The sequence below is a fragment of the Bos grunniens genome, chromosome 16 (assembly GCF_055505025.1).
Source record: "Bos grunniens cultivar Pamir isolate PY7600 chromosome 16, Bosgru_T2T1.0, whole genome shotgun sequence".
NCBI classification, from domain to species: domain Eukaryota; kingdom Metazoa; phylum Chordata; class Mammalia; order Artiodactyla; family Bovidae; genus Bos; species Bos grunniens.
This window is the reverse complement of record NC_141180.1, coordinates 41,455,001-41,477,673: the sequence shown is the minus strand read 5'-3', so window position 1 is coordinate 41,477,673 and position 22,673 is coordinate 41,455,001. Positions and strand designations below refer to the sequence as shown.

Genomic DNA, 22,673 nt, shown 5'->3' with positions numbered 1-22,673 from the left:
AGTTTTCTTATTTGTCACATAAGGAAATAATCAGTTCAGTTGCTTAGTCATGTCTGACTCTTAGTGACCTCACGTTCTGCAGCATGCCAGGATTCCCAGTCCTTCACCATCTCCCAGAGCTTGCTCAAACTCAAGTCTATCAAGTTGGTGATGCCATCCAACCATCTCATCCTCTGTCGTCCACTTTTCCTGCCTTCAATCTTTCCCAGGAAAATAATACCTCCCTCAAAGGATACTGTGTGGATTAAAAGAAATAATACACACGGAGCTCTTAGCACAATTCCTGGCACAGAGTAGTGTTTCAGTTCAGTTCAGTTCAGTTCAGTTCAGTCACTCAGTCATGTCTGACTCTTTGCGACCGCATGAATCACAGCACGCCAGGCCTCCCTGTCCATCACCAACTCCTGGAGTTCACTCAAACTCATGTCCTAGTGTTTAGTAAATGTTAGATATTATTTTTTTGAATTCCTAGAAATGGTGTCAAACTGTATGCTTTATTTATTTCAGACCCTTACAAAACTCCATGCTCTGATTTCCTAGAAAGTTAAATCCATGGAAGTAACATCCAAACATAAAAATGTCAGTTAGTCAATTCATTCATAGTAGTACTTTATAGAATCTTGAGAACAAAACAATATTTCAACAAATATTTGATTATTTTGTATTTTAATTTGATTATTCTTTAAATCCCTTTATGTATACTTTGCTTTACTTGTTTTCACAGCTTCTTTATCCCAGTCATAAGTTTGTATTTTTCACATTACGTCAGCCCACTGGTGAGACTCACCTGGGCATTGTCACATTTGCTCTCATCTGTGGACAAAGGGGCAGAGCTCCTCTCCCAGTTCTTGGTCCATCATAGGCATTCCATACTTGTTGGTTGACTGACTTATCAAGTGTTTTAGGTGAGAAAAACCTTTGAACACTTCCCTGAATTAATTAAACTTATCTCTTAAAATTGCACATGTGACCGACCAGTCAGAATGGCTACTATCAAAAAGTCTATAAACAATAAGTGCTGGAGAGGGTGTCGAGAAAAAGGAACCCTTTTACACTGTTGGTGGGAATGAAAACTAGTACAGCCACTATGGAGAACAGTGTGGAGATCCCTTAAAAAACTGGAAATAGAACTGCCATACCACCCAGCAATCCCACTGCTGGGCATACACACCGAGGAAACCAGAATTGAAAGAGACACATGTACCTCAATGTTCATTGCAGCACTGTTTACAATAGCCAGGACATGGAAGCAACCTAGATATCCATCAGCAGATGAATGGATAAGAAAACTGTGGTACATATATACAATGGAATATTACTCAGCCATTAGAAAGAATGCATTTGAATCCGTTCTAATGAGGTGGATGAAACTGGAGCCTATTATACAGAGTGAAGTAAGTCAGAAAGAAAAACACCAATATAGTATACTAACACATGTATATGGAATTTAGAAAGATGGTAACGATGACCCTATATGCGAGACAGCAAAAGAGACACAGATGTATAGAACAGTCTTTTGGACTCTGTGGTCTGTGGGACGATTTGAGAGAATAGCATTCAAACATGTATATTACCGTATGTGAAACAGATTGCCAGTCGAGGTTCGATGCATGATACAGGTGCTCAGGGCTGATACATTGGGATGACCCTGTGGGATGAGATGGGGAGAGAGGTGGGAGGGGGGGCTCAGGTTGGGGAACACATGTACACCCATGGCTGATTCATGTCAATATATGGCAGAAGCCACTTATATTGTAAAACCACAATAAAACCAGCAAAATACACAATATTGTAAAGTATTTAATAGCCTCCAATTAAAAAAAAAAATAACGGTCTAAAAAAAAACAAAAAACAAGAGAGGGCTGGGAGGTGGCAACACCAAGGGGTTATGAACAGACTGTTGGGAATGATAAAAATGTTACCATCTTGATTTCTAGAGATGGTTTAAAAGATATAAACATTATGTCAAAACTTAATTTGTACACTTTGAACAATATAGTTTATAAAAAAAAAAATTGCACGCGTGAACTGCTTTCTTCCTCAGGGTGTGCTTTCTGTGGGCAGGCTAGCTCCGAAGTTGAATAGGGGAGAGAGTAGGGGAGGGAATAGCCCTGGAACTATACTTCTCTATTTATTCGTCTAGATTTCCCAGTCTGAGAAGTCACCTTCCTCCTCCATGGCTGGAACGAGTGAGGAAACAACAGGTGTGCCGTCTTTATCCTCCTACCCCTTGAGGGATTCCTCAGCCTTCCTCCACCTTTTATTCCATTGAGTTTAACCATTAAATTAGTGGTTAACTAAGGGTGTGGCTAGCCTCCTTTGGGGGAAGAGATCAACAGTCTGTCAGCCCTGCTACTACTTTCTAGAAGCATTTCCTCCAAAGCTAATCATGGCTTGTCTGGACATCCTCCTCGGACCACTAGTGGATAGAGGGTTCTGACATGGGTCTAGATGGCTCATGAATAAAGTTCACTCCAAGGCATGGTTTGTGCTCCAGGTCACGTTTCCTCCCTATTTCAAATTACATGCAGCCATATTTTCCCCCTAGCCTATCGAAGATTCCGCAGTGATCACATGATATCAATAATATAAAGCATCGCACCCAGTAATAAAATCTCAACAAAATAGACATATCCTCCTTGTGATGATGAGCCCCCTTGTACTATGAAATTCTCAGAAATTCAAGTCCAAAGATTACATTTCCGAAGGAATTTGTGAAGTCTGAAATAGCTGTGGAACATCATATTAAAGTCATCCTGCAATTCTTCCTTTCTGGGTCTCTGTTGCCCAGGTGGAGTTGGAGTTCTTTCAGCAGCTGTACCTGCTGGTCTCCATAACATAATCTGGCCTCCATAAAATGGGTTGTTCCTTCTGGGCTTTTGAAGTTGAAATAGTCTCTTGTGTTCCTTACTTCATAAATAAAGCAAAGAGGGCACAGAAAAGATAATCCCAACATCAGCTCTGCCACAACCAAATTTAATAAGACAAATAGACTCTTTAGCCTTTAAAATTATCTCAGGTTACGTTATATTTCTAGACCTTTTCCCTAGATACAGGCACTGATGACAGCAAACTTTCAGAGGTATGAATTAAGAGGGTAGACAGCAAATCTTGCTGGTTTTAGCCCTACCCTACTGTCAATCATTTTTTCTTCTAGTTTGTGAACCTATAAATGTATTGGGGGAGATCTCTCTGTAAGTTAAATATTGCTGCTCTGTGCATAAAGAGGGAAAACCATCCACATATTTAGTCTTGGAGAAGAAAGCTTGAAACATTGCTATTTCAAAGTTTAGGACTTTGCAACCATGGCAGACCCAGTTACCGGGTCATATCTAAGTTACCTTTCTCTCCTGTGAAGCATATTTAAAACGTAATTTTTACTTCCCTTTGGCTTTTGTTTCTCTGTTTGTTGTTATATAATTTATCTAGAAGCCTTAAGGAGATTTTCTTCTGCTTAGATGATGAAGCCAGAGAAGTTGGAGAACATGTGCTGGGGTGGGGGTGTGGAATTGACTCTTGAGTCTAAATAAGCAGCACAGTTAAGAGCAGCCGTCCACAGTTCCCTTCTTGCCCTGGCCTTGGGTAAAGGATGGCACTGAGGGCAGCTAATCTAACCCTTCCTGCATGTGTGTGTGCTCAGTTGCATCAGTAGTGTCTGACTGTGCGACCGTATGGACCATAGCTCGCCAGGCTCCTCTGTCCATGGGATTCTCCAGGCAAGAATACTGGAGTGGGTTGCCTTGTCCTCCTCCAGGGGATCTTCCTCATCCAGGGATCGAACCCATGACTCTTATATCTCCTGCATTGGCAGGCTGGTTCTTTACTGTAGCACCATGTGGGAAGCCCCTAACCCTTCCTACTCCCCTCTCTGCCCACGAATACTGGGCTGGCCAAAAAGTTCGTTCAGTTTTATGTAAAAAAATAAAGATGTTTTTCTTTTTCACCAAGAATTTAATTGAACAACACATTCACTAGCCGAACTTTTTGGCCAACCCAATAAACTAAAGCTAGACCTTCGAGTTCTCTGTGATGTTAATATATATGAACCTCAACTGCAGTACAGTTTAAACATAGCAAGTCTAATTCTCCCTCCTGAAGTCTATCAGGCCTTTATTTAGAAAGACTTTTCTCCCTAGAGTTGAATTCTTGCCCCAGGCACACCTGTTTAGAAAAATCTCTGTTGGCCAAATTCAAGGATAAGCAGCCTATGTCCTGAGGAGGCCTGTGTTCTCAAAGGTAGGTCCCTCCTAACTAGCCAGTTGATCTGCCTGGCCTGTGCCCTTGCTGGGCCTCTGCAGTTTTGTACATCCCCCAGTGTCAGCCCTGCGGTGTGTGAACTACCTTTATAGAAGCAGCTACTCACCTATGGTTAAAGCCTTTTGTAATCTCCCAGAATCGAAATATGAAAGTCTGTGGTTACAACCTCCACATACAGGCTGCAACAGTTAAAAGCCAGCTGCCAAGCTGAGAAAAACTTGTATGGTCTACCATAACTTAAGCCAAGGTCAGAATGCCCTGCTCACAAAGTTCAAGGCCCAAAGCTTTTCCACATGTACTGTTTTCTTCCCATAATTTTATTCCTTGTCTTGTGTTTTAATTTTATGATCCAGTGTGCCAGACAGATGTTGAAGTCTGAAGTTGTCCCTAAGATACAGATTTTGCCAACCCTGACAGGGCCTGACTTCATGGCATGGAGGAACTAACTAGAACATACAGGCTCACCACTAAGGAGAGGGGTGGGCCACTCCACTTTCCCTCTTCCACTTTCTAAGTATCTGTATTTGGCAAAAGAAGCTTGGGTCATATTTATAGAGATAAATATTTAAAGATGGTTTGCCTCAAGCCTTACAAATAGGACATGCCCTTTCAGCTCTCAAGGTCCCTTCCAGTCATATATTTATGGTCTTGTTTACTTGGACACTCAAGACAGAATTTGATAGTCAAACACGAAGAGGCTGTAAATGGTTATTGTACCAAATGATGGATTTATTTTGGTAATCTTAAATTTGAATACCAAATTAATGTATTATATCTTTTTCTATGAAGAGACCACAGTCAATCCCATTTGTCTTAATGTTCTTTTAAAATTTTATTAGTCTTTGCCTTTTCTTGCTCCTTCACTTTGTTTTGTTCTATTAATTTCCCTTTAGTATTTGTATCTCTTGTGTTTTGACCAGTTTTCCTTAATACTTGTCTTTTCTTGTTTTGTTCCAGTATTTCTCCTTGATTTTGTGATTTTTCTCCCCTTCAATTCTTCTGTGGAAAAGTACATTAGGAATTTCTCTTTCTTAATTCTTACTTTGAGTTGTTTGTCATTGAGGGGGTAAGTTCATTTGTGACCAATATGCTTCCCCCCACACCCTACCCTAGGAGGGGTTGGGATTGGACTAGAGCTTCTTAAACATTTTTATGACAACTGCTTGCTGACAGCATTCAGCTCTGAACACACTTCCATGGGATTCCTGTGAAGGGATGTGGGCCACGTGTACTCACAGCATGGCAACTGTAATTATAATCCTCCTTTTCTTTCCAAGTGAGAAAGCCTATTGTAATTAAAATGACTTATGTCATAGAAAGTAAGAGACACACATAATATCACACATAGAGATGTGTGTATGATTACTGCATTGGCAAGATCCCCTGGAGGAGGAAATGGCAACCCACTGCAGTATTCTTGTCTGGAAATCCCATGGAGACTTTGCAAATTTAATTTTAGCTATTATTAGTACATCATCAGAGAAGGCAATGGCACCACACTCCAGTATTCTTGCCTGGAAAATCCCATGGACGGAGGAGCCTGGTGGGCTGCAGTCCATGGGGTTGCTAAGAGTCGGACACAACTGAGCGACTTCACTTTCACTTTCCTGCATTGGAGAAGGAAATGGCAACCCACTCCAGTGTTCTTGCCTGGAGAATCCCAGGGACGGGAGTGCCTGGTGGGCTGCCGTCTATGGGGTCGCACAGAGTTGGACATGACTGAAGTGACTTAGCAGGAGCAGTACTTCATAATTTCCATAAAGCTCAGTTGACTATATCCACTGAACTAAATGATGTTTAATAAAATATCCATTTTGCTTATAACAGTCAATACTTCTAGAAATAGTGCATCTTTGACAGGTGAATCCAGTGATGCCAATAAGATCAAGCAATTCATTGCTTCACATCATCTTAAATTCTCCAAACTCTATTTTTGCCTTTACCTACATCAGCAGTCCCCAACTTTTTTGGCACCAGAGACCGGTTTCATGGAAGACAATTTTTCCATGGACGTGGGAAGGGAGTGGATGGTTCCAGTGATAATGGGAGCGCTGGGGACCCACAGATGAAGCTTCATTTGCTCACTCACCACTCACTTTCTGCTGTGCTACATGGTTCCTAACAGGCCATAAACCATTATTGGCCCATGACCTCAGGGTTGGGGACACCTGATCAATGTAGTACCTGCCTTTTTTGTTGTTGTTTATTTTCTGCCTCTCTTTTAGCTCCCTCCTGGCCTCATTTCCCTGCCTGGCTTAGATTAAATGGATGATCACCTAAATTGCTCTCTTGCTGAAAATCTTCAACATCTTTACATCCATGAACTTTGGTCACTTGGGTCTAGAACACTGGATCAATTCCCAGTTACATTCACTTTTTCTACATCAGGTGTGCAGAGCGCTTTTAGAGATGATAATGTAATTGCTGATTGTGGGCCTGCAGTTTATGGTATTTACACTCAGCTTTCAGCCATTATTTTTAAGACCTTATGTTTTTAGAGAAGTTTTAGGTTTACAACAAAATTGAGAAGCAGAAACGGAGATTTTCTTCATATTTCCTTTGTGCTCACACATATATAACCTCCCTCATTATCAACATCACTCACCAGAGTGGTACATTTTTTGTTAAACCAAAGATGAACCTACATGGACACATCATAATCACCCAAAGTCCATAGTTTACCTTCCGGTTCACTGTTGGTGTTATACATTCTTTGAGTTTGGAGAAACATATAATGATATATATCATATAGCATCAGAGTATATTCAATGCCCTAAAAATTCTATGTCTGTGTGTTAGTCGCCCAGTCGTGTCTGATCTTAGTGACCCCATGGGCTGTAGCCTGCCAGGCTCCTCTATCTGTGGGATTTCCCAGGCAAGAACACTAGAGTGGGTTGCCATTTCCTTCTCCAGGGGATCCTCCTACGTCTCCCACATTGCAGGCAGATTCTTTACCTCTGAGCCACCAGGCAAGTCCTAAAAACCCTATATACTCTGCCTATGTATCTCTCCCTTTTCCCACCCGACCCTTGACAGCTACTGATCTCATGGACTGTAGACTGTCAGTCTCCTCTGCCCCTGGGATTCTCCAGGCACGAATACCGGAGTGGGTTGCTATGCCCTTCTCCAGGGGATCTGCCCTATCCAGGGGTTGAACACGTGTCTCTTAGGCAGGCTGGTCCTTTACCACTAGTGCTATCTGGGAAGCCCATTGTCTCCATGGATTTCCCTTTACCAGAATCTCATATAGTTGCAATTACACAGAATATAGGCTTTTCAAATTGACTTCTTTCACTTGGGAGTATGCATTTAAGATTTCTCCATGTCTTTTTATGACTTGATAGCTAATTTCTTTTTAGTGTCGAATAATAAATATTCCAATATCTGGATTTTCCATGGTTTGTTTATCCATTCATCTATTGAAGGACATCTGAGTTATTACCCAGTTTTGGCAATTATGAATAAAGCTGCTATTTTGTTGTTGTTTAGTCACTCAGTCATGTTCGACTCTTTGTGACCCCATGGATTGCATCATGCCAGGCTTCCCTGTCCTTCACCATCTCCCAAATCTTGTTCAAACTCACGTCCATTGGGTTGGTGATGCCATCCAACCATCTCATCCTCTGCCGTCCCCTTCTCCTCCTGCCCTCAATCTTTCCCAGCATCAGGGTCTTTTCAAATGAGTCAGTTCTTTGCATCAGGTGGCCAAAGTATTGGAGCTTCAGCTTCAGCATCTGTCCTTCCAATGAATATTCAGGGTTGATTTCCTTTAGGATTGCCTGATTTGATCTCCTTGCAGTCCAAGGGACTCTCAAGAGTCTTCTCCAACACCATAGTTCAAAAACATCAATTCTTTGGTGCTCAGCCTTCTTTATGGTCCAACACTCACATCCATACATGACCACAGGAAAACCATTGCTTTGATTATATGGACCTTTCTCGGCAATGTGATGTCTCTTCTTTTTAATACACTATCTAGATTTGTCATAGTTTTTCTTCCAGGGAGCAAGCATCTTTTAATTTCATTGCTGCAGTCACCATCTGCAGAGATTTTAGAGCCGAAGAAAATAGTCTGTCACTGTTCCCATTGTTTCCCCATCTATTTGCCATGAAATGATGGAACCAGATGCCATAGTCTTCATTTTTTGAATGTTGAGTTTTAAGCCAGCTTTTTCACTCTCCTCTTTCACTTTCATCAAGAGGCTCTTTAGTTTCTCTTTGCTTTCTGTCATGAGGGTGGTGTCACCTGCATATCTAAGGTTATTGATATTTCTCTCGGCAATCTAGATTCCAGCTTGTGCTTCATCCAGCCTGGCATTTCGCATGATGTACTCTGCATATACGTTAAAGAACCAGGGTGACAATATATAGCCTTGACGTACTCCTTTACCAGTTTGAAACCAGTCTGTTGTTCCATGTCCAGTTCTAACTGTTGCTTCTTGACCTGCATATAGAAGGAAGCAGGTAGGGTGGTCTGGTATTCCCATCTCTTTAAGAACTTTCCACAGTTTGTTGTGATCTATACAGTCAAAGCTAGTGGAGGTGATGGAATTCCAGTTGAGCTATTTCAAATCCTAAAAGATGATGCTGTTAAAGTGCTGCACTCAATATGCGAGCAAATTTGGAAAACTCAGCAGTGGGCACAGGACTGGAAAAGATCAGTTTTCATTCAAATCCCAAAGAAAGGTAGTGCCAAAGAATGTTGAAACTACCTCACAATTGTACTTGTCCAACACACTAGCAATGTAAGGGTCAAAATTCTCCAAGCCAGACATCAACAGTATGTAAACCGAGAACTTCCAGATGTTCAAGCTGGATTTAAAAGAGGAACCAGAGATGAAATTGCCAACAGCTGTCGGATTATAGAAAAAGCAAGAGAATTCCAGAAAAAAACATCTATTTCTGCTTTATTGACTACGCCAAAGCCTTTGACTGTGTGGATCACAACAAACTACGGAGAATTATTCAAGAGATGAGAATACCAGACTACCTTACCTACCTCCTGAGAAATCTGTATGGAGACCAAGAAGCAACAGTTAGATCTGGGCATAGAACAACAGACTACTTCCAGATTGGGAAAGGAGTATGTCAAGGCCATATATCATCAACCTGCTTATTTAACTTACATGTAGAGTACATCATTCGAAATGCCGGGCTGGATGAAGCACAAGCTAGAATCAAGATTGCCAGGAGAAATATCAATAACCTCAGATATGCAGATGATACCACCCTTATGGCAGAAAATGAAGAAGAACTAAAGAGCCTCTTGATAAAAGTGAAAGAGGAGAGTGAAAAAGCTGGCTTAAAATTCAACATTGAGAAAACAAAGATCATGGCATCTGGTCCCATCACTTCATGGCAAATAGATGGGGAAACAGTGACAGACTTTATTTCCTTGGGCTCAAAAATCATTGTAGATAGTGACTGGAGCCATGAAATTAAAAGATGCTTGCTCCGTGGAAGAAAAGCTATTACCAATCTAGACAGCATGTTAAAAAGCAGAGACATTACTTTGCCAACAAAGGTCTGTCTAGTCAAAGCTAGACAAAGGTTTTTCCAGTGGTCATGTATGGATGTTAGAGTTGGATCATAAAGAAAGCTGAGTGCCAAAGAATTTATGCTTTTGAACTGTGGTATGGGAGAAGACTCTTGACAGTCCCTTGAACTGAAAGGAGATCAAACCAGTCCATCCTAAAGGATATCAGTTTTGAATATTCATTGGAAGGACTGATGTTAAAGGTGAAACTCCAATACTTTGGCCACCTGATACTAAGAGCTGATTCATTAGAAAAGACCTTAATGCTGGGAAAGATTGAAGGCAGGAGGAGAAGGGGCTGACAGAGGATGAGATGGTTGGATGGCATCACCAACTCAATAGACATCAGTTTGAGCAAGCTCTGGGAGTTGGTGAAGGACAGGGAAGCCTGGCATTCTGCAGTCCATGAGTCTCAAAGAGAATGATATGACTGAGTGACTGAACTGAACTGAACTGACACTGTGAAATCTTTTAGCGTAGTCAATGAAGCAGAAGTAAATGTTTTTCTGGAATTCTTTTGCTTTTTCTATGATCCAGCAAATGTTGGCAACTTGGTCTCTGGTTCCTCTGCCTTTTCTAAATCCAGCTTGAACATCTGGGTGTTCTCGGTTGACGTACTATTGAAGCCTGGCTTGAAGGATTGTGAGCATTACTTTGCTAGCTTGTGAAGTGAGTGCAATTGTGCCGTATTTTGAACCTTCTTTGGCATTGCTCTTCTTTGGGATTGGAATGAAGACTGACCTTTTTCCAGTCCTGTGGCCACTACTGAGTTTTCCAAATTTGCTGGCATATTGAGTGCGACACTTTCACAGCATGATCTTTTATGATATGAAATAGTTCAGCTGGAATTTCTTCACCTCCACTCACTTTTTTCTTCATGATGCTTTCTAAGGCCCACTTGGCCTCCAAAATGTCTGGCTCTAGGTGAGTAATCACACCATTGCAGTCTTCTGGGTCATTAAGATTTTTTTGTACAGTTCTTCTGTGTATTCTTGCCACCTCTTCTTAATATCTTCTGCTTCTGTGAGGTCCATACCTTTCTGTCCTTTATTGATCTGAGCTGACTGTGGCTCAAATCTTGAACTTCTTATTGCAAAATTCAGACTTAAATTAAAGAAAGTAGGGAAAACTACTTAGCCATTTAGATGTGACGTAAATCAAATCCCTTCTACTTACTTATATTATACTATATTTTATAGTAGAAGTGATAATAGATTCAAAGGATTAGATCTATTGACATAGTGCCTGAAGAACTATGGACGGAGGTTCATGACATTGTACAACATGTAGTAATCAAAACTATCCCCAAGAAAAATGCAAGAAGGCAAAATGCTTGTGTGAGGAGGCCTTACAAATAGCTGGAAAAAGAGAAGCTAAAGTCAAAGGAGAAAAGGAAAGATATATCCATCTGAATGCAGAGTGCCAAAGAATAGCAAGGAGAGATAAGAAAGGCTTTGGAAGTGAACAATGCAAAGAAGTAGAGGAAAACAATAAAATGGAAAAGACTAGAGATCTCTTCCAGAAAATTAGAGATACCAGGGAACGTATCATGCAAATATGGGCACAATAAAGGACAGAAATGATGACATCTGATAGTGAGCATGTTTTCATATGCCTATTTGCCGTCTGCATATCTGTTGAGGTATGTTAATGTCTTTGGCCTATTTTTTATTGGGTCTTTTGTTTTCTTATTATCAAGTTTTAAGATTTGTTTGTATATTTTGGATAACAGTCCTTTATCAGTTATGTTTTTTGCAAGCATTTCCCCCTATTTGTGGCTTGTCTTCTAACACTCTTGATCCTGTCTTTTGCAGAGTAGACATTTTTATCTTTAATGAAGTTCAGATTACCAACTTATTTCTTTCACAGATTGTGTTTTTGGTATTATATCTTAAGAGGCATAATCTTACCCAGGTTCATCTAGATTTTCTCCTATGTTATCTTCTAGGGGTTTTCAGTGCTGTGTTTTGTCAACCTTTTTTCTTTTCTTTAAACTAATTCCAATTATGCTCTCATTCAATTACTGATTGTCCCAATGCTTAACACTATGCTCAAGCCTTCTTTCCAACTTCTCATCCTTACTTTCCTGCAGATAATTCAGTCTGTTCTCTTATTAAGAGAAATAGAAAGCTCAACTATAACCTTTTTCAACCTTCTACGCTTTTCCACGCAGAGAACCTACATCTACCCTCACTCTTCCAGCCTCCCAGGCTCACAAGATCAAGCAGCTTCATTCCTGTTCAAAGACAGTCCCCTCTCTGTGCTCTTCATCTCATCCACTCCCATCTTCTTTGCCATTACATCATTTTTTCTGTATCTCTTGCCCTGTCCTATTATTTCTCCTCAAGCAATAAATGTACCCAATTTTTGCTCATATCAAAAAAGAAAAAAAAATCCACAAATCAAAAAACAATAGCAACTGCAAGAACAACAAAAGCACCTCCTTTGACCCAATGTCTATTCTGGTTTTAACTTGCTTTTCTCCTTCTCTAGAAAGAGCTCTCTGTAGCCATTGTCTTCATTTTTCACTTCCCATTCACTTTTCAACCCAGTGAACTCTGACTCATCCCACCACCTCACTGCAATTTGCATAGCTAAGACACTATGATGTCTGCACTGCACCTTACATGTCCCTTTCTGTGCTGAATCTGACACTCCCAGCCACACATTCCTTGAAATTCACCTTGCCTTTGGCTTCCTTAATGGTTTTGAACTCTGAATTCTAAATCTTTATAACTAGGCTCACACACATCTTAATGAACACATTTTTGTCCATGAGAAATAAGTTTGTTTATTCCCATAGCATAAAAATCCATGCTTCGGGATTTGGTGAACTCTTGGAAAGCATTTTCCATGTCCTCCTGGTTGTAAAAACATTTTGCCTATACAAAGTTGTTGAGATGCTGAAGAAGTAGTGGTCAGTTGGTGACAGTTCGGGTGAATATGATGGATGAGGCAAAACTTTGTAGCCCAGTTTGTTCAACTTTTGAAGCATTGGTTGTGCGACATGCTATTGGGCATTGCTGTGGAGAATTGGGCCCTTTCTGTTGACCAGTGCTGGCTGGGGGCATGGCAATTTTTGGTGCAGCTCATCAATTTGCTGAGTATACTTCTCAGATGGATTGGTTTCACAGGGATTCAGAAAGCTGTAGTGGATCAGACAGGCAGGAAACCACCAAACAGTGACCATGACCATTTTTTGGTGCAAGTTTGGCTTTGGAAAGAGCTTTTGAGCTTCTTCTTGGTCCATTCACTGAGCTGGTCATCACTGGTTTCATATAAAATCCATTTTGCATCACATATCCCAATCCGATCAGGAAGTGGTTTATTGTTGTTGCATAGGATAAGAAAAGACAACACTTCAAAACACCGATTTTTTGATTTGCAGTCAGCTCACGGGGCAGTCAGTCTTTTTTCACCTTTCCAATTTGCTTCAAATGCCAAATGACCATAGAAAGGTCAATGTTGAGATCTTGGGCAACTTCTCATGTAGTTGTGAGAGGATTAGCTTCGATGATCCTCTCAGCTAGCCGTTGTCAACTTCCGATGGCTGGCCATTATGTTTCTCATCTTCAAGACTCTCGTCTCCTGTGTGAAGTGTCTTGAACCACTACTGCACTGTACATTCCATTAGCAGTTCCTGGGTCAAATGGATTGTTGACATTGCAAGTTGTCTCCACTGCTTTATGACTCATTTTGAACTTGAATAAGAAAATTGTTCGAATTTGCTTTTTGTGTAACATCATTTCTTAGGTGTAAAATACATATAAAATAAACAGCAAGTAGTAATTCATTAGCGAAAAACATAAAGCAATAAATATTCATTAAAATGATGTATAACTTAACCACATTTATTCAAGAATATATTCCAATATCAAATGGCAAAGTTCAACAATGCAAAATTGAAATTACTTTTGCACCAACCTTATATTTTCCCAAGGATTCCACTGTGAGCCACTACTATTTCACACAGTTTTATCAATGCTTGTCACTTATGTATATATACTGATGACTCACAAGTCTTAATGTCCAGTCCTAACATTTCCATTTTGCATCAGAGGTCAGGTCACATCTATTTGTATTTCCCATACGCATGCATACTAAGTTGCTTCAGTCTTGTTCAACTCTTTGTGACTCCATGTACTGTAGCCTGCCAGGTTTCTCTGTCCATCGGATCTTCCGGGCAAGAATACTGGAGTAGGTTGCCATGCTTTCCTCCAGGGAATCTTCCCAGCCCAGGAATCAAACCCATGTCTCCTGCATTGTCAGGCAGGTTCTTTATCACTAATACCACCTGGGAAGCCCATGTGTTTCCTACAGATACTTCATATTCAGCATGGCCTTGACTGAATTCACTGTCAACTCCCTCACTTCTAAAACTTGGTTCTCTTCCTCTACTCCTTCTGATTTGGTAGCCCCAGGAGTTCCAGAATCATTCTAGAATAAATAGCGCAATGTTCAGTAAAAATATAATGCAAGCCACGTTAATAAAAGATATTAAGATATACTGTGTTAAATAAAATCTATTCTTAATATTCATTTCACCTGCCTCATTTTATTTAACACAGTATATCTTACATATTATCATTTTCACATGTGATACATTTTAAAACATTTAGTGAAATATTTTACATTTCTTTTGTATTAAGTTTTCAAAATCCACTGTGCATTTTACACTTACCACACATCTGAGATTAAACTAGTCACTAAGGCTCAATAACCATATGTGGTTAGTGGCTACTGTACAGTGCAGTTCTAGAGTCTTTCCTTCCACTAATCCCCCTTTCATCCAGCCATAAGTCCTACTGATTTTGTCTCCTAGGTGTTTGTCCAGTAGGTTTATTTATCTTTATGCTTTCTTCATCATGATGTTACTTCACACCTTGGTCATTTCTCACCTGGGTTATTTCGGCAGCTTACATAACCTAGTTTGCCTCAGGGAGCATGGAAAATTTGCTGGAATGCAGGAGGATGTAATAGAACATCTAAATACATATTTTTATCTAGAAAACAAGAAAACAGTTAAGATGTATTAGTATTTAAAATATGTGTGTGTGTGTTTATATATGTGTGTTGATACCAGTACTGTCACTCTGTGACACAGAGAAGTCAATACCAGTACTGTCACTCTGTGACACAGAGAAGTCAATAACAAAGTTGTAAACGTAACAAATAGATTTCTCCCACAAAATAAAAAAATAAAATATTTATTTCATCTTCGTATCATACTTTCAAGTTTCTTTGTGTGTTTCTGTGGATATACACAGTTTAGTAGTACAATGGTCATATATACTTAATAAATTTACATGTATACTTGAAATTTATTTTTATTTTGCCAATTTTATCTAGAATTTGGGGTCTGTTGAACTGGATTGACTCTAACTTTACCCTACTTACCTCTGCAGCCTCAACTTCTTCATCCCAACTCATATTTTTGGCATGAAGTGGCTCTTTTCTATTGTGTTCTTTTTTTGTCCTTCTTTATAGAGAACAAATAAACAGGCAGACAGGACTACTTCCTGGTCTAATTTGAATTCTGTTAGGCTCTTTTGAGCTACCATGTTTCCAAGGAAAGCCTATTAACTATTAACATTTCTTAAGTTGTATCCGGTATCCTTCTCTAACTTAGCATACATCTCTTGTTACACTGTTACGTTGAAATTATCTCTTTATGGATCTTCATTCCCTATAAAACTGTAAAATTCTTGAGGGCAGGGTGTAGCATCATCACCTTTCTCATACTGACATATGATAGGTTCTTAGCAAATGTTTGCTGAACTGAATTCATGGTTCTTCTTAATGAAGCCAGCATGTTCTATCAACAGGTGAAATTATCTTATTGCAGTTTGTAGAGTATCTGGAAGACTTCTTCTTTATCCAAGATACCTGATAAAATGAAATAGTGAATATACTTTCACTGAGCGGGCTATGTTGAGTATGCTGTTTGTAAGCTGTGGTGGTGTGGCTAACAGTCTTACTGGGAAATAACCAGTTCCTTCTTACTAAAAATTAAATGAGATTATTTGCTGTAAGGAAAATGAAATTTTGATTGTATGTATACATGCAGTGGTTTTCAAACTTTAGTATGAAAAAGACTCACTTTGCAAAGTATTAATCTGTAGCTTCCTGGGTTTCATATGTATCTATTCTGATTCATGTGGATTTGTAGTTGTCCCAAGAATCTGTGTTTTTAGAAAGCATCCCAATGGTTATTTACTGTAACCATTTTATTTTATTAGCTGGTATAAACCATACTTTGAGAAGTATTGTTTCCTTCTTTCTGAAGCAGAGGATAAGAAGGAGTAATTTTAAACAGTCGTACTGCCTTAGTGTGGGCCTGAATGGGGTTCTGTCTGGGGGTCTGTAGAGTTAAAAAGGGAAAAATAGCTGATGCTGGTAGGTACTGAAACAGGGAATCAAGGGTAACTGAGACTGGGAATGTGGAATGAGTCTTGGAAGATCAATAATGACCTTGACCTTGAAAACTTATCTCACAGTTTTCCCTAGAATTGGCTTTCCTTCTTCAACTAGAAAACTTTAAAATATAAATATAAAAATAAAATCCGATTATTAGGGTATTTCCATTTACCTTTAGGAAGTGACACCCATTAGTCATTCAGTAATTTAAAAAATTATTTCAGGATGTCTAACATAATGAACATGTAGGTATAGGGTGATTTTTTATATTTAGAATGCTATTACAGTGCCATGTAGTATTTCATTTCTGTGACAACAAGAATTATCTAGCATAGAGGAAATGGTAAACTATGCCACATGGAAAACAGAACTTAACTTTGCAACAACCATGAGAAAAAGATCTTCAGTTAAATGCCATTTGTAGATAATTTCTATCCAAGTTGTTAATGTTTGAAAAGTTAAACACTGTTTAAAGGTTTTTATGATGATTCTGGGTATTCTTTAGCTTAGCAAAAACAATCAGAAGTAGATGGGTAAATCTGCACCATTAAAAACTTTAAACTTTTAATTTTAGCGTATTGTTTCAGCTTTCTCTCCCATTCAGCCCGTTCAGAGCTGTTAACAGGGAACTAATTGGTTGGCTTGTGTGTTTTCTTTTCACCATTTGGTGGCCAGTCTCTGGTGAAATTCTGAGATGCAAACCAGGCAAACAAATGGGCCAGTGGGCTGGACAGGGATAAGAGACAGTGGGCATGGAGAATCTATTGTTGTTCATCCAATCACTAAATATATTTTAATTGTAGCAGCAGTGCCATAAATAGGCCAGGCACAAGCATTTAATCTGCTGAATTTTAGTCCTGTTTCAGTCTCTGTGCTTCCACCATCCCTACGAATCTGCAATTTTGATTTGATTTTGTTCATTTGATGGTAGAGACTTCCCTCTGGTTATCTGGGCTTTTGGAAGATATATTATTTTGAATAGTTTAAGAGAAGTTGAGCTTTGGGGAAACAATGTTGTTCTTACTGTAACTTGTATCTTGTTTTTAACTTAGGACAAGACTTGTGTTCCCCATAGGCTTATATTAAACTAAACATCTCTGCCGATCTGTGTTCTCTTGAAGGTGATTCGCAAGGGATGGCTAACCATCAGCAACATTGGCATCATGAAAGGAGGCTCTAAGGGATACTGGTTTGTCCTTACTGCTGAGAGTTTGTCCTGGTACAAAGATGATGAGGTAAGTCACAAAAGTGACAGAATTTTTTAAATTAAAATGCTTCTGTTTCAGATGAATTGATTTTATTGTGATATATAGTTTTGAGATGCTGGTGGTTTTCATTTAGTAAGACTTGGCTTGGGATGTTTGTGTGAAGAAACACTGTTTTTTCCTCATAGATTTTAAATTTTACAGGAGTTCCTTCAAATATCTTTTATTTCTGTGATGTACTGACATGTTTGTTTACCTAAAGGAACGGAGTTAGGGACCTGTAGTTGAAAACTTCCTTCTTTGTGAGAATGGCAAGTTACTGATATAGTGAAAGCTATTTTCATTAAATAATGCTTTGAAAATACTCAAGGTAATAGATCATCATAGAAACAAAGTTAATAGCAGTGATGCAGAGTTAATAAAGCATTTTGAAATTGTTGCTGTGACATCTGTCTCAAATGACAGGCTTTTGAAAATGTCCAAATCACTAGTCTTCAAGTGAGTCCCAGATAATTGTTTATACAAATTTTTTCTTTGAGAATTTGATATCTATGTAAAAGCATGAATTATGATAATTATGGTGTTCTGGTTCACTTTAAATGTTAATAATTTTGGTCCTGTGACTTATTACTCATTTAAATCTGGTATTTAGAAAAGCACACACACATGAAAATCAGTCTTACAGAGCCATTAAAGTGCTATAAAATGATACTGGTAAACTTGGGAGGGCATGGATGGAAATTCAGCAGTGTTTTGGAAATTTTAATAGCTCTGGTCTGAGGTGAGAAGATTTTGGTGCTTACAACGCAGCATGCAAACATTGGTTAAGAATATTCTGTGATGGCAAAACTATTTACAGGTGAGATTGTGTCAGTTGTGTTTGGCTATAAATGGCAAGCATTTCAGAGTTAAAAGTCCTTCCACTCTTGGCTTGATAGCTTTTGAAAGCACTACAAGGTACTTTCTCAAATTGTTGGAGGAAAGCTTTGTGTCCTGCCTAGTTCTAAGTGCTTTGTGCACAGTAATGTGTGGAATAAGTATCAGATGACCCGCTGAGGGCCGCTACATTTTCTGCAGTGAAAGTGAAAGTGAAGCCGCTCAGTCGTGTCTGACTCTCTGCGACCCCATGGACTGTAGCATACCAGGCTTCTCTGTCCATGGGATTTTCCAGGCAAGAATACTGGAGTGGGTTGCCATTTCCTTCTCCAGGAGATCTTCCGGACCCAGGAATTGAACCTGGGTCTCGCACATTGTAGGCAGACGCTTTACCGTCTGAGCCACCAGGGAAGTCCAAATTAAAAGGAAATCAAATCCTATAGAAAGATCTAAAGGAAATTTCTACTCAAAAGCTTTATTTCAAATGTTTATGTCATGTATTTCACTAACTTCAGTCAAATGTGACATTGGTCATGAGTCTGAGGATTAGCACAAGTTTCTTTCCTGGGCTGGCTGCTTAGATAACCCTCTTAATTCTGTGGAAGCGCCAGACTATAGCTTCTGGAGATCTGAGATGCCTTCCTAGATATAAACATCAGGAAATAGAAAATCTTCTTTTGTGTTCAGTTGTCCTACTAAATCTTCTCTTAGACACAATTTGCTTATAAGCATTTAGGTGATTATTTATATACATTTGAATACAGATTGGCCTCTGAGTCTCTCTCAGTTATTCCAGGGAAAGCAAAAGACCTTGCTGAAGAAGCAGGATAATTATAACTAGTTTTATTTTTATTTTTTTCTTTATATACTTATTTACTTTTGGCTGTGTCGGGTCTTAGTTGCCGTTTAATGGTCTTAGTTGGCCCACAGCATGTGGAATCTTAATTCCCCAACTAGGGATCAAACCCACATTCCCTACATTGGAAAGTGAATTCTTAAACACTGGACCACCAGGAAATTCTTAGTTTTAGATTGACTAATGACTCATTTGCTTCCCTCATAGCTCAGTTGGTAAAGAATCTGCCTACAATGCAGGAGACCCTGGTCCAATTCCTGGGTCAAGAAGATCTGCTGGAGAAGGGATAGGCTACCCACTCCAGTGTTCTTGGGCTTCCCTTGTGGCTCAGCTGGTAAAGAATCTGCCTGCAATACAGGAGACCTGGGTTCTATCCCTGGGTTGGGAAGATCCCCTGAAGAAGGGAAAGGCTACCCACTCCCGTATTCTGACGTGGAGAATTCCATAGACTGTATAGTTCATGGAGTCGCAAAGAGTTGGACACAACTGAGCAACTTTCACTAATGACTCACTTAATCCACATTATAATCCTAAGGATAAGTACTGTAATTATCTTCATTTTTCAGGTAAGTAAATGAAGGGAAAAACATAACCTTTTGAAAAGTCATTTCTTTGGGTTCAGTTTTTCTTATGGAAAACACTTGGTGTTGGTGAGAATAACTCACTTACCAAAGTCTCACAACTGCTTGATGACAAAGCAGAAATTTAAATATAAGCTGTCTGGTTCCAGAATTTATGCCTTCAACCACAAATGGAGGCAAGAACCTCCAAGGTGTTGGAGTTTTCCTAGTCAACCTCGTCCCACTGAGGATTTATTAAGATGCGTTCCAGGCATGCTGGCGTTGAGCTTTCCCTGAGTGCTAGTATCAGGGGCTCTGAAGACTCAGATTAGCCACTACTATTGGAGTACAGTTTTAGGGGTTTTGTTGTTGTCATTGTTTGGCTATGTGGGTACTGAAACAAATCAGTTTGAAGGCACATGATGCTCTCTGTAGGGAAGGAAGAGGATTTGAGGGCTTGTTGAGCTCATGGTCACCCCTCAGCCCCTCCTCTCTGCTATAAACTCAGAATAGCTTTTTACGAAATCTCTGCTGCTGAAGCTCTGTCATGAGCACTTGATTACAATAAATAGAAAATACATGTGTGCAGTTAGTAACTGGGTGCCAGAGAACATTTTTATTAAAGGTATATATTAAAGGTGGAAGGTGGTTGTGTGTGTGTGTCTTGAGAGGCAGGGGTGGGTAACAATGATCCTTGAAACAGATTGGGATGATTGAGGTGAAGAAAGTTAAGAAAAGGATTGTTTTCCTAGTTTACAGTATTGAAAAAAGAGAAAATGACAGGCAAGTCTGGTGCCCTATGGAGCTAACTACTAGACTAATAATACAAAATCAGATATTAAGTGCTCTGAAGAAAATAGGTCAATGAGCTAGAAACTGATGGGAGGAGGAACCTTTAGATTGAGTGTTTGGAAGGAAGTAACACTGCAGCAAAGACTGGAATGATGAACTGTATAGAAGATTGTATTGAAGAGCCCTCCAGGATGGGAGTGGACAGGAAGCTTAGCGCTAAGATGGAGGAGGAGTAAGACAAAGAAGTAGGAAATAAAATCAGAGGTATCTCATCAGGCCCCACCAGTGATTCAGATTTTATCCAGAGGATAATTGAAGACCATCCATCCGCCTGTGACCTGATTGGATTTCTGCTTCAGAAGGATCACTCTGGCTGCTGGGTTGAGCATGATGTGTGGAATGGAATGTGTATGTGGATGGAGTGGGGTGGGCAGGAAGAGAAGAAGGGAGACTAGCTGGAAGAGTATATCAGTGGTTGAAGCAAGAGAAGATGGTGGCTTGTGCTGGATGGAGAGGAGAGCTCAAGTTCAGGGTTGCAACTTGATGGGCCACATACAGCTATATTGTAGTCAATAGATACTGTTTCTCATTAAAAACTACTCAAAAAAACAGGTAGGAAAATTTCCAGATATTAATGCCTTACTCAATACCCCTATATTCAAAGTTTTTGTGTCAGTGGGACAGAGCCTGATTCCCCTGGAGCCATCCTCACTCATTCCCATCTTACTGCCTCTTGGCTACAGTCACCTTGGTTCTCTATTCTGCTCAGTTTCTCTTACTAGCACTTTCTACCACCACAGGCCACCTTTGAGCCTGCTGGTGGGACAGAAGGGAGGTGTCAGCACTGTGTCCTTGCTCTTCAGTGTTATTCAATTAATAGTTATTAGCATCTGCTGGGAGATGAGGCTGGAAGAGATGGTATGGGGAAAGGAGGTCAGGAGAAATGTGAGGAGGGTGGGGCTTAGAGGTAGTGATCAGTCTCTGGCCTCTTGAATTTGTTCCCTCAATACCCGTCCTTTAGTAGCAGTTTTAAATGATGCTTAAATTTCATACCAGCCTTGCTGTCATAGCTTAACTATGCTTCTGGATATGGATTAAACATATTTCTGTGGGCAACTTTGAAAACCCCAAATTTAGAATTTTCCTTTGTGAAAATAAGCACGAGTTCTTACTCAACTTTTGGAGTCGGTTTGTTGGTAAGTTGAGTGTTTGTATTTTGTTCCCCTGATATCTCTCACATCAGTACTTACCCATTTTGGAAATCCTGTTCCATGGTAGTTTTTCTCTCTCAGTAAAGCAAACGTGACCCTGTAAATAATATTATTAAGTTACATGTTTGTCATTTATTTAATAACTTACATTCAAATTAGCATAGAGAATTATTGTTTGTTTCTATGTTCTTTCATATTTCTGCTTTCTTATGTAATTAGACTGATATGTTTTCATTATGATCTAGTTGGCTGTTGAATAAATAGCATATTATGTCATATAAATAGATATGGTTTTATTTAACTTATGACAGGTTTGTAGTAAATGTAAATGGCTTATGAAGTATTCTTGTGATTAAAGAATAATAGTTCAAACTCTTTACAGGGTGGCATTAATTGAACGAAATAGCCTATAGACAATGGTGTGAATAGGGTGAGATACTAGAGAATGTGAATTTTCTATGATTAACTGCCAGTGTTGGAACAAGTCAAACTTCTCTGAACCTCTGTTTTAGCTTATCAAATGGGGACTATTATTGACCAAATCACCTCAAAAGGAATTTGTACAACTCTAAGAAATCATATGTTAACAAGTGCCTTTATAAACTTTTAGGTATCACATTTATATATTTATTCTTACCATTGCAAGTAATATTACACCTTCCTACAATAATGTAGATGTGAAGATCTGACTCATTTGAAAAGACCCTGATGCTGAGAAAGATTGAGGGCAGGAGGAGAGGGGGATGACAGGGAATGAGATGGTTGAATGGCATCACCAACTCAATGGACATGAGTTTGGGTAGACTCCAGGAGTTGGTGATGGACAGGGAGGCCTGGCATGCTGCGGTTCATGGGTTCACAGAGTCGGACATGACTGAGCAACTGAACTGAACAATAATGTCATTCTTTGACTCACATGCCTTCTAATTTCCAATTTTTTGTCATTTCCTATTGTGAGATAAG

General features: G+C 39.5%; 1 protein-coding gene across 20 annotated transcripts in view; it reads left to right on the top strand.

The window, feature by feature from the left end:
- The window catches only part of DNM3 (dynamin 3), a 658,236-nt gene that overhangs the window by 327,220 nt on the left and 308,343 nt on the right, over nt 1–22,673 (top strand). For 19 of the 20 annotated variants that reach the window (XR_015143475.1, XR_015143474.1, XR_015143472.1 and 16 more), the window contains one exon: nt 17,332–17,445. Coding sequence is in view for 15 of the 20 variants with exons in the window: in XM_086344642.1 (XP_086200768.1) it covers nt 17,332–17,445 (114 nt within the window). In the remaining 5 variants the exon portion in view is untranslated. Of the gene's footprint in view, nt 1–17,331; nt 17,450–22,673 lie in introns of those variants that run through there. The other variant, XM_086344648.1, reaches the window with a different exon arrangement.